This window comes from Leptidea sinapis, chromosome 4, assembly GCF_905404315.1.
Source record: "Leptidea sinapis chromosome 4, ilLepSina1.1, whole genome shotgun sequence".
In the NCBI taxonomy this organism is placed as follows: Eukaryota; Metazoa; Arthropoda; class Insecta; order Lepidoptera; family Pieridae; genus Leptidea; species Leptidea sinapis.
The window spans coordinates 7,725,628-7,738,906 of record NC_066268.1 but is presented as its reverse complement, the minus strand read 5'-3'; the positions used below and the strand labels follow the sequence as shown (position 1 = coordinate 7,738,906).

At 35.6% G+C, this 13,279-nt stretch overlaps 1 protein-coding gene across 1 annotated transcript in view; it reads right to left on the bottom strand.

The window, feature by feature from the left end:
- The window catches only part of LOC126979753 (facilitated trehalose transporter Tret1-like), a 41,789-nt gene extending 36,599 nt beyond the window's left edge, over positions 1–5,190 (bottom strand). The window contains exon 1 of the mRNA XM_050829266.1: positions 5,031–5,190. Coding sequence (XP_050685223.1) covers positions 5,031–5,073 — 43 coding nt within the window. The 5' untranslated portion in view covers positions 5,074–5,190. The remainder of the gene's footprint in view (positions 1–5,030) is intronic.
- Positions 5,191–13,279: the final 8,089 nt, after the last annotated feature.

The following is a 13,279-nucleotide window of genomic DNA, read 5'->3' as shown; positions in this document are numbered from 1 at the left end:
ACGTAATAAAGTACACAATTTTTTTGTAGTTTCTTACTATCTATCGATGTTTGTTGAGATTGTAATCACTAGTTGTAGTGCCGCAGACTCGCTAGATGTCCAACAGCGCCAAAATATCAAACAGGCACAAAAGCACTTTGCAGTAGCCAGTCTAGTGGATTATAGTAGAGGGCAGTGCTACTACTAAATACTATCATTTTACAATAATTGTACGATATAGATCTCCCAAGAGTCATCACTAAATTTAAAACTTAAGCTTAGTTCAGATAAGACAACGCCTGTAAGATCCGTTATCTATACATATTAATAAAATTGGAGTGTCTGATTGTAATATTGAAATAAACGTTTTTTACTAAATGTATATGAATATAGATTTTGACGGGACTTTTATTGGCAGGTAGCTGATATAATAAGGAGTAATTTAGGCTATCATTAAGCTTAGGCATTTATTTTAGAAAAATAAAGTAATATTGCAATGTCCAAGGAACGGTCTTACTCTAAAAATAATTTATATATATGGCAAAACAACGTTTGCCGGGTCAGCTAGTCTTAATATAGATAAGTACAGTGTCCTGATGTTTGTTTTCAGTCAACTCCTATACTACAAATTTTAATAGGGATTACTTCATGGAGTGCAGTTTAGTCCAACTTGAGGGATAGGATAGTTTTTATTTTGATTTGGGACCCATAATTATTTTTATGTCGAATATTTTTATTTTATGGACATATTTTCTATGAGAGAATTTATTGACGCATGATTTGACAATTATTACAAATTCATAAAAAACAGTATTTTATTTATTATGTACAGAGCAACGTCTGTCGGGTCAGCTAGTTGTATAATATAATGTACGGCTCTCGAATTCTTGAATTGTGTTTGCTTGACAATCTAAGTTATTCGGTCCATTTGATGACAAATTGTTTTGGCTTTTTGCGTGGAAACATTTTTATCATTATCTGAATTTAAAGTGGCCTTACTTAGCTCTATATCATGAGCTGTATAGTAGAAGCAATGACGTTCTATATACAGTAGAAGGCTAGTCAAAATCATCATCATCAGCCAGAAGACGTCCACTGCTGGAAAAAGGCCTCCTTCAAAGATCTCCTCGACGATCGGTCCTACGCTGCCCCCATCCAACGTATTCCAGCGATCTTGACCAGATCGTCGGACCATCTATTTATTTATTGGAACACCAACAATAGGTATACATGGCATTTGCTTACACAATATTAAGATACTATATAGTCTAGTATATCTATTACTTAAAGGCATTCACAGCATTTCATAATAGATATTTTAAATAAATTTCAATTAAATTCTGTCAATTCTAGAGACCGCGGACGTTTTGATAGTAAATATTAAGCATGAAGATTAGCTACGTTCAGGGATTAATGGCTAAGTGACTTCCGACACTTTTGCTTAATATCATCAAAAAACTTTAGGGATGATATACGTACTGCTTGTGACTTTTCATCCTTACGAATGTAGATTTGACCATTTCGAACCCAAATGAACTTGTAGCCCAACTTTTTACATTTTATCCTGGTGGCACGATGAAGATTTTTCTTATCGGGGAATAAGTGCTCTGATACATATATTTGAGCGAATTCTCCTCCAATACCAAGCAATTGTGTATTAAGTTTGTTGTTTGTCTTTCTGTCAAGTCCATATCTAATATTGAATTACTTAAAATAAGTTCTTTGACTTCAGAATCCCTTTTTTCTACGAGCGACTTAATTTCATCATACTTGATAGCGGCAAAATTTACTGCCTCTGTCAAAGTTGTTATTTCACTTTTAAGAGGCATTATTTCGGTTTACAGTATATCTCGGATTATTCTCGGTACTTCGACTCTTAACGTTTTCCTAATCTCAGTTCGAATAAGATCACACACGATCAATTGTGGGTTGAAATTCTTCTTCTTCCGAGTCCTCGTTGGTGCATTGTTTTTGACTCCGTACAGGGGTTTCACTATTGTCTCCAAGTCGTTTTAATGAAATCTTACACGCAGGGCATTTCCATTCCAGCTTTGTTTTCTTTAGATAATTTTTATGTGATTAACTTGAAAAATATTTTTACATCCTCTACAGCAAATACTTTCGTTGGCTAAAACTGATTTTCTACAGCCATAACACACGTTCATTTTTATAACTTTAATTTTTTATCTAAGCAGAGTTATAAATGCTGCCCCACTAAATAAAATGTTAATATTAATATCATGTGCACATTAACAAATGCTCCGATATATGCTCTTTGTTGAGATCACTTCGTGTTGAAATCACAGAAAAAAAGATGAGGGTACTTGTATAATGTAGTGATTGGAGATCGTTCTTCTATTATGTTATTGGTTTTAACAATTAACAATTAAATGTCCACTTCACACTGATCTTTAACATATAAGTTCATTACAAAATTGTTTTAAAATCTAAACAACACTGTGCTTCATTAACAATACGAAACATGTGAACACCATTCAAACTTTGATTGCGGTCAAAAATGGTAAGTTGATTGTCAATATCTTTTGATTACATCTACTGACTGATTTTTAAATATTATAATAATTAAAAAAGGGAAAATATAGATTCATACTTAAGTGACTTACAAATAGATAATTGAAGTTTTTCTATCCCGTTTTTCTATTATAACTGACTATTCTTAACAACACACGCACAGAAGTCCTTTGACTGTTGTCAGTCTTCCGGTACGTGGTCGATATTTGAGGATTTTACTGCCCTAACGGTCATCTGTCCGTCTAACTATGTGCCCTGTCTACTGCCACTTGTCGGTGAGCTTGGTTCTCCTACGGATCTCCTCATTTCTGATTCGAACTCGCAGTGAAGTAGTAAAAATCAGTACAGTTGAAAATAATTGATTTCTGGATTACCTAAGTCTCGTATAAACATTAATATGTAGGTATTTAAAGAAGCGGTTTCTGTGACATTGTATACAGAAACATCAATAAACACCTACACTCTAGTAATAAATAGAAAAACAAACATGAATAAATTATGTGGGCCAAATTGTTGCCGTAGTCATATATTTGCATAACCAGATGGAACTGTTTCGACTGACGGGTTAGATGCAATGCTTATCGTAAAAGCAAAATCTTCATGGAAAAAATGCTCTCGACATTAAAATGAATATTTATACTTTTACTAGCTATGGAGTGAAATACCTTCCGTGGAAGCTCTAGGCCAAACGACATAGCCTAGGGACCTCGCCTTTGCTATTCCTATTTACGATTCCGGTCTTTTAAAATAAAATAAAAACTGGTCAATGGCACACGGAGACTGTTTCCGTACCTTTGTGCAAGATGCGTGCTTCTTGAGTACTTTTGAATTTTTGCGGCATCGTATGCTGAACCGTCTCCTTCCCTCAAATATGTGCGAAGGGAACGATGGCTGGTAATGTCATGTAATGTAATGTCCATGCGTAAACTCGTGAACGGGTGCTGCTTGTGGTACCAGGTCGACCTGTTATAAGTCATTGTATTTGTTGGATGCGATTGCTAACTATGACAGTGATTATCATATTCCTAAAGAATCCATCCTATATATATGATAATCTATAGTTGTACAATTTGTTCATTATTACTTTTTATGAAATATTTGATATTTAAAACGCTTTCAACTTTGAACACGATGGAATCGATCGGTTAAGTAGTTTGAAAGTTATTCCAAAAAAAACAACACATGAAAAAAAAAATACATAGTTTTTTTAGACTTCTGAAAATCTACAAATCTACTAAATTGAAAATCTAAGTTTGGTCAATTCCTTTCGAATGTAATCGGTCGAGCCGTTTTAAAGTTCACACACACAAACACACACTCATCCACATACATACAGACGTACGGACACCATCACAAGTATAGTCAGGGAAGGTTCCTAGAACCTTAAAACGTCGAGATCTGATTAAAACTCAATTTTCGAAAAACGGGGTAAAACCAATAACTCCCCGAATTTTCGAAAATTTTCAATTTTAAGAAGTTAAGAAAATTATGAATGTCTGAGACTCTGCTGTCAATGCCTTTCGAGGTGCATGTGATAATTAAATACTTTTATGATTTGGTTAGTCACTATGGCTGAGATCTATGCCAACGAGCCGTATTATAAGAGCGTCATTGTAATTGCAAAAAATAATCTAGTCCCAGGCTGTCCGATCACTTAGATAATCTTAGCTGTGTAGTAGTAGGATTTTCGACAGAGTCATTTTTAATCAAACATTTAAATTTATTTAATGATAATGCCTGAACACTGACTGGGACTTTATTATAAAAGTGTATACCTACATTAAGTGTTGCTTAACGGCCGTTTTCAATAACCTATCTATCCTTAGTTTAACTTACGGATACATTGCTGTCACCGTTTAATGACAAGATCTTATCTATCCATAGTTATGTACAGTATAGTTATAGTCCAATGCTATCTGTCAATACGTTATTGAAATGTAAGTAAGCGTAAAAGGATAGATTTGTCTACGTCTAGTAAGTTAAACTGAGGATTGATTGATTATTCACAATAATACTTTATGAACTTTTAAATTAACGCAACGAACAACTGTGTTTCTAATATAATATGTTAGTTAATCTATCTATATCGTAACAGGTCGTTGCCTATAGATAAAGAACGACTTATATCTATAAGAGTACATACCACAGAAAACAATTTTATTTTTTGTTTTTATTTGTCCTTTTGCACTTGCAACAAGTAAAAACTACTGCATGTGCAGTTTTAAACGTCTTAAGTAATATATCTTTACATACATATTTTATTCTGTATTTGTTTATCTTTTTTTCTGTAAAGCATTTTTACAGTCAACTATATATGCAAAAATAAACATACTTGATTCTATGATCAACATAATATAAATAATTTAAAATGCTGTCCATAAATCCATTTGAAATACTGTTCCGATAAAAATTTCTTTCGAATAATGTGCTCAACAAAATATAAGAGGAAATTTAATAACAGATCAATCAAGGGTTTGATTTGATAAAACATTTTTAACAAAACAAAACTATATACATACCGCAAGCAACAATAAGAATTTGTGTCTTCAAATAACCACTCATGTCGATGCTTCCATAAACGAAAATAAAATTCCACAAAATTATTCACTTCGAATAACATACAAATAATTCTTTGCAAAAATACGCAAAGAATTGTTCCATATAATATGTATCTGTTGTCTTCAAAAGCCAATTTAATACTAATTCCAAACTTAATTGAAACCTGTATCACGACACAATATGTTAAAAGAAAATATAAAACTAATCCAAAAGGTATAGAATGCCTCAAACATGGTAAACAACTTATTAATTATTCCGCATTGATTTAAAAATATTAGCGACTCATCTGATTTATTATGATTTTGAATATTACATAATCTTAGGCAGCATTTTACATTTATGCATAATTTGTATATTAGACGACTAAAGACTAGCCAGTAATTGTCTTGTAAGATCTTTTCATTTCTACTTCTGAAATTATTATTTTTTGTGTGGGAAAGGTTACTATACCATAAACGTTTTTTGTAATGACACCACGGACTGGGAATAAAGGGAACACCCTCAGGCTCTTTAATTATAAATGTTTATTGTACGATATCACATTGTAATCCATATTTTATATGTAATATAATATTATTTTAATATTTAAAAAAAAAAGCCCGCTGAGTTTCTTGCGCCCATTCTTCTCAGGTCTGAGGCAGTCTCTTTTGAATTGGTGGTAGTTTTTGACGTTCAATAAGTGATTTTAAATCCTATTTCGAATAAAAATATTTGAATTTTAATTTTATATGTTTGGATCTGTGTGCCGGCTAGCTTGGGGCTCGCGTCCAACTGTAATTACATATTTTTTTTAATAATACTTCTAATGTCTTTAATGTTTTTAATATTATATTAATAATAACACATAAACAAACAATATCGAAGTCAAAAAGTAGTTTATTGAATCTGTTTCTCTATATGTATACATACATACACTTAGTATACTAACGTAATAGAGGTGTGACGGAGGGTGAAACCGTTTTGAAAAAATTTACTGTCCAATATTAAATAAAAAAATATAATAGTGTCGTGTAAGATTGTGTTGTTTGTTATCTGCAGCAACAATCCAAAATCTCTCTCTCTCAAATCTGAGCAGACTGACATGACAAACATACGCATTCTATAGATGGACCCAATTAAAGGTTAAAATTAAAACCCACATGCACACACTCACTCACACACACACATATATATTGTTTATTAAATAAAATGTATCTGCTAAGGAAGTTGCGAGATATTCCCAGTACAAGTGTCCTAAGACAACTTACTGGGAAGTCTCAACTACTAAAAATGTATATGTAATCTTTGAAATAAACGAAATTTATTTTTTATTTCAAAATAAAGGACAACAATTCAACGGTAAGTACTGTTTCTTCAATACTGTTTTCATGGTGCTTATATTCGTAGAACATATTCACTTAAACATTTCGTATTACATTTTATATAGGCAGTAAAGACTCTATTTTCTAAATATTATATCCGACGAGGAAGAACTTTTGTATTGTTTTTAAAAGGTGTGACGTCATTATTGTTGACATCACAATTGCTATCTTGCTGAAGATCACTCATTGGTTCTTCTAAAGAAAACTACACGAGTAGGTATTTTATTACTTTCGTTTATTCAACGGGCAGCGTTACGACGTCCCAGAGAGGTCCGTACCGTACGACAGCCCGAGCACGACTCACCCCAGTGACGATCGTGCGGCTGTATTTATAGGACCCGGCGGACGTGCTACTCCACGTGTTTTGAAATGCGGCCGTATTTATGGGGTTCGGTGCACGTGCACGTGTTTTCAATTCATGTTGTTTTTACAATAATTTCACATCACAATGTAATTAAAGGATAAATTATGAACTAATTTGAACTAAAATTAGTTAAACTGAATTATTCTCATTTTTATAATAGGTGTGTTGTAGTATTTGCGCTGATATATCAATTAAAAAATATATTGTGTTAGAAAATAAAATATTGTATACGTTAATATGACGCCGTTTGTCAATATTTCTCATAGGGATTATCAAAAGCAAAATACTCCAGACTTCACTAACACATCTGTAAAACTAGCACACATGAACATTTTAAATTTAGTCTCGCCCTAATAAAGAGTTTTTGTCTTCTCTTAAAGCCGCGCCTAGTATCGGATTACTGGGTCTCGAAATCTCGAGCGATTGCCAATTCCGTGGCCATCTGGAGGGCAAAGCCAAATTGGCTTCGAAGAAGCTGGGCGTCATCAATAGAGCACGGCAATACTTCAAGCCGGCCCACATTCTAGCGCTCTACAAAGCGCAGGTCCGGCCACACATGGAGTATTGCTGCCATCTCTGGTCTGGCGCACCCCAGTATCTGCTCGATCCATTTGACCGCGTGCAACGTAGAGCAGCTCGAATTGTCGGGGACTCAGTGCTCTGTGAACGGCTGGATCTCTTGGCGTTGCGTAGAGACGTCGCTTCATTGTGTGTCTTCTACCGCATCTTACACGGGGAGTGTTCCGAAGAGCTGTTTAACCTGATTCCTGCCGCCGAATTCCACCTTCGCACGACACGCCACAAGTTAGGATTTCATCCCCACCATCTGGATGTGTGGCGGTCCTCTACAGTGCGGTTTTCAAGGAGCTTTCTCCGTCGTACTACAAAGCTATGGAATGAGCTTCCATGTGCGGTGTTTCCGGGACAATACGACATGGGTACCTTCAAAAAAAGCGCGTACACCTTCCTTAAAGGCCGGCAACGCTCTTGTGATTCCTCTGGTGTTGCAAGAGAATGTGGGCGGCGGTGATCACTTAACACCAGGTGACCCGTACGCTCGTTTGTCCTCCTATTCCATAAAAAAAAATATTACACTCTCCTCCCTGCGTCGTAATCCTCAGTACTGAGGGTCGTGACCACCCTTTTGTATCACTTTCTTTCGTATGATCGCTCTCCATCGATTCCTGTCTCTGGCGGTGTGAAAGGCATTGTGAACCGTAGAGTCTAGGGCGGAGCGGATCTGGTCGGACCATCGTGTTGGACTGCGTCCAAGAGGCCTCTTCCCATCTATTTTCCCGACCACAATGAGCCTCTCAAGGTTTCCATCGTCCTTCCTTGCGATGTGACCGAAGTATTGTAAAACTCTGTGCAGACATTCAGAAGACAATCGCGAGGAGATCCTGGGTTCACGCAGTTTGGAGAGATTAGACTGAAATGCTGTCTAGGGGATACAGTGCATCTTTCTCGAGCACCACGTTTCAAAGGCGTCAATGCGTTTGCGGTCTGCAGCTTTCAGTGTCCAAGTCTCAGCGCCATACGAAAATATTGAGAAGACTTGGGTCCGAACCAGTTTGGGCTTAGTTTTTACGGAAATGTTGCGATTTCCCCAGATGAAGCTGAGACATAGCGCTCTTAGCCATGCTAATTCTCCTGCGCAGTTCCCTCTCGCACGAACCATCGTTACTTATGTTGGAACCCAGGTAGATAAAGTTGTCTACAACGTTCTAGGCCCAGTGCACCAGTAAGTTCCAACTTCCCAGATAAATCCTCCACCATGAATTTGGTCTTGGACCTGTTTATGGGAACTCCCATCTCTCCACTAATCCGCTTCAGACGTTCAAGAAATGTACCCATTTCTGACTCATTTGCTGCAAGAAGAGTAGTGTCATCCGCGTAGCACAAGTTGGTGATTTTTACGCTACCAATTGTGATGCCTCCCTCCCAGTTCTCGCAGATACGTCACATAATGTGCTCTCCATAGGCGTTGAAGAGAATGGGCGACAAAATGCATCCTATTACGCTGGTATACCTAGTTTATGGTGTGTATATCCGGGAAAAAAGAGCTAACTACGGAATAGGTTCAATTAAATTTTCATAAATATTAACAAGAGGTCTTGACAACATATAGGCTACTTATCAACGTAGGTGCAGGCAATGATTTTTGTTGCTTATATCGTTAACGAGGAATACGCGTCGACAAAGCGGGGCATTATATTGTCATCGATGTGATCAGAGTTCTGCCACTAGGTTATGGGTACCACAACGGCGCCTATTTCTGCCGTGAAGCAATAATGTGTAAGCATTATTGTGTTTCGGTCTCAAAGGTGCCATAGCTAGTGAAAATACTAGGCAAATGAAACTTAACATCTTATGTCTCAAGGTGACGAGCGCAATTGTAGTGACGCTCAGAATTGTAAGGTTTTTCAAGAATCCTGAGCTGCACTGCATTGTAATGGGCCAGGCTTATCTATTACAATCAGCTGAACGTCTCCTGCTGGTCACGTCCCTTGTAACCATAAAAAATTCGCTACGATTGATAAGCGGGTCCGAGATCGCACTAGATGGTGATACTCTCTCGGAAAGATGCTGCTGCTCCTCCTTTCTATGTATACCTTAGTTTACTCTTGCGACATCCACGGGATGAGTGGCGCTCTACTAGTGCATTTAATATAATTTAATAAAGATTTGAGTATAGACCAAATGACATTGAAAATGTGCCGATTCTTAAAATGTTTGATCATAGAAAATCATACAGCCCATTTATATATAAACTAGCTGACCCGGCAAACGTTGTTTTGCCATATAAAGTATAATTCACGCGATAGTTTTATAAGTAATAAAATATTGCCTATATTATAGCCTGTACATCATTTTGTTCTATTGTCAATAGTTTTTGCAGCGCACGCAAAAATAGGTTTTCGATTTTACACCTTGTGTTACAAAATAGCAATTTTATTATGGATCCCTAATTTTGAAAAAAAAACAAAGCCTATAGCCTTCCTCGATAAATGGACTACCCAACACTGAAAGAATCATTCAAATCGGACCAGTAGTACCAAAGATTAGCGCGTTCAAACAAACAAACAAACACTGCAGCTTTATAATATTAGTATATATTTATACAATTTGATTTACTTTGGATGATTAGCTGTCCAGCAATCTTTAGAACCGATGCTGTATACAGAAATGTATTTAATTAGATATGTATTTTTAAGACTGTGTAATATGATACATATGAAAGGCGTAGCTAAACTTGTATGATCTTAGATTAATTATTATAAACAATGAAGATGCAGTCTTCACCTTAATACAGACTATTTTCATAGAAAATTTATCATAATTTTCTTACAAATGAAAAACGTACAAGCGACAGGGTACCTTTCCCGTTAATATGAAAAAAAAAAATATTAAAATTAAATTTAATATAATATTAAAGTTAATTTCATGTTAGTCTTTCACTAGTAGTTTCACATCTTTACATAGTTTAAATCCTGTGTTTTTATCACATTAAAACGAATACACATACACACATACACATTCCCACCTTCACACGGATACACACACACCTACACACATATATATTATACTGACTACCATCTGTCCGAATACAATCATGGTGTTTTACTGTGTTGATTGCATAGAAATTTAGGTCTTGAAAATGTTAATCCCCTTTTGGCTATCAGATCATTTATGTAATACTAGCTGACCCGACAGACGTTGTTCTGTTCGTAATAAAAAAACTCTTGCGGATGGAATTTTGGAAAATCCGTTCTTAGCTGACCTCTACTCGTTGAAAAGAATATTCCTACCAAATTTCAAGTCTTTAGCTCTAGTGTATCCAGATATATCGTGATGAGTGATTATATACGTGGAAATCTCTTATATGCATATAGATTGAACATTTGATTGTCAATGGAAATGGATTGTCGTGATTCAGACCACAAACTTTCAAGGATTGGCCTTAAGATTTGAATGGTCAGGGCGAGACGGATCGGAAATTAAAGATTTGCGGGCTAACTCGACATGCAAAATGTTCATTAAGTAGTTGCTGCAGATCTGAAGAATAGCTGCATTGATCTCTTGACATCGATCAAGTTATTTGTCCATGTTGCTCATGAAGTATAATTGTAAAAATTTAAGCTGTGCATCTTCGAGAAGTTGCAGTGATCTAATACGATGGTGAATCTGTCCTATGGTGTATCTACAATATCAAAAGCAAAACCCGTATTACTGATTTATAAACACTTTTTCAGAATTAGCATACACAATACATAGGAATAAGTATAGTAGGTATGTTATTCTTCTACTGTATTGTGTGTAAGTATGTAAATAAATAAATACCTTGAAAGTGGGATTAAATCCTCGTTCTTAGATGTCTGCCCCAAATGAGGTCATTTGGAAACAAACATTATATTTTTGAGTGTTTTATAGAAAATGGCAGTACAATTCTTGCATTTCTCCGCAGAATACTCGCAAACAACGTCCATTGGCCCAATGCGAAAGCTAGTATGCAAGCAGTACTACAGTGCAGTATAAGTACTGCAATCGTATCGAAACGCTGCTCGATTCAAATCAGTACTTCATAAATTTCTTCTTGTGCGTTGAAAATTATCTATAAGTTGTTGATCTCCGAGGTTTTACTGGACGATTTCGTATTGCCAGCCGATCCGTTTTACAGGCTGCTACGCTTTGCTCTTGTGATTCATAGCACGACGTCGATCCACACTAACGCGGTTTTTTTCTTCAGTCCTTTCATTCGCAATATTTCGAATCCTAGTTGCATTACGTATTTGTCAGGAATAATTTGATCGTCTTAGTCGTGACATTGTTAATGATAATATCGGCACAATAAGCTAATATTCACTTGCACGCTCGAAACAAACACACCAACCAGTCAACTTGAATAACATGACGAGCACTGTCAGTTGTATTTTATTGCTCATGTAGCGTGAAACTAACAGAAAACCTTCATTGAATTCTTTATATTTTCAAGATGTCATCAAAATGTCTATCCATACAAAATGTATCAGAAAATAATTCTTTTTTAAATTAATATTTTTTCGTGATTTTTTCGATACTTTATTACTTACTATCCTATTCCGGACTAAGAGAAATCCAAAAAAACAAACAACAGAAAAATTGGTCTAGCCGTTCTTGAGTTATAAATGGTGTAACCAACACGACTTTGTTTTATATATATATACTAGTGGACCCAACAGACGTTGTCCTGTACACATGTTATAAATTTGAAAAATCGGTCCAGCCGTTAGGAACAGTTCACTAACATACACATGAGCAGGAGAATTATATTATATGGGCGGAATTGAGAATCTAAACCAATCTCAAATTCACTGAAACAAACAAAAAAGTCATCAAAATCAGTCCAGCCGTTTAGGAGCTAGTTTAATTGTGAATCTAAACCATTTTCGAATCCACCTGAAGACACACACCAATCTCAAATTCACATATATAAAGATAGATAGATTTAAATCTTATTAAGAGCTATGGATTATGTATACATAAATAAATTAATTAATTCATATTTAATTGTATTGTATGAATGTTGCAAAGATTCACTTAAAATATTACGCGAACCTGTTTTCTGTTATTATCCAAAACAAGCATTTTCGAGACATCATTATTATGCTAAGTTATTTAAAAAAATGGTGATGCTATAGTCTAAAGCATGCTCTATGCAAAGGTTAATTAATTATTATTGTTTCATACGTAATTATTCATCATCATAATCATTTCAGCCGGAAGACGTCCACTGCTGGACAAAGGCCTCCCCAAATATCGCTTCGATGATCGGTCCTGCGCTGCCCTCATCCTACTCCTAGTAAAATCTTCTCGTCCAAAATACGTAAAGAAGAAGAAGAAGAAGAAGATGAAGGTTTTTAACCAATGTGTGTTGCCAGTGATGACATACGGAACACAGACGTGGTCGCTAACTATGGGCCTTATGAGGAAGCTCATTGTTGCTCAGCGGGCAATGGAGAGGGCTATGCTTGGAGTTTCCCTGCGAGATCGAATCAGAAATGGGGAGATCCGTAGGAGAACCAAAGCCACCGACATAGCCCAAATGATTGCGAAACGTAATGATTTGTGATAACACACTTCTGGGATTAATTATACAAATTAAATTTGAAAACGGTTCGAAACCCGCGTCGTAAATAAATTTTGGTTGCAAATTTGATTTATATTATACTAGCTGACTCGACAGACGTTGTTCTGTAGATAATAAAAAAATGCTGTTTTATAGAAATTTGCCAATAATATTTCAAGACATCAAGAATTATTTCGTAAAAAATGCTCCCTGTTGTTATAATGAAATTGTTTCACAGCGGAATTGTCAAACCGTGCGTCACTTAATTCTCTAAAAGAAAATATGTCCATACAAAACAAATATTGAAAATAAAAATAATTATGGGTCCCACATCGAAATAAAAACTATCCTATCTCTCAAGTTGGACCAAACTGCACT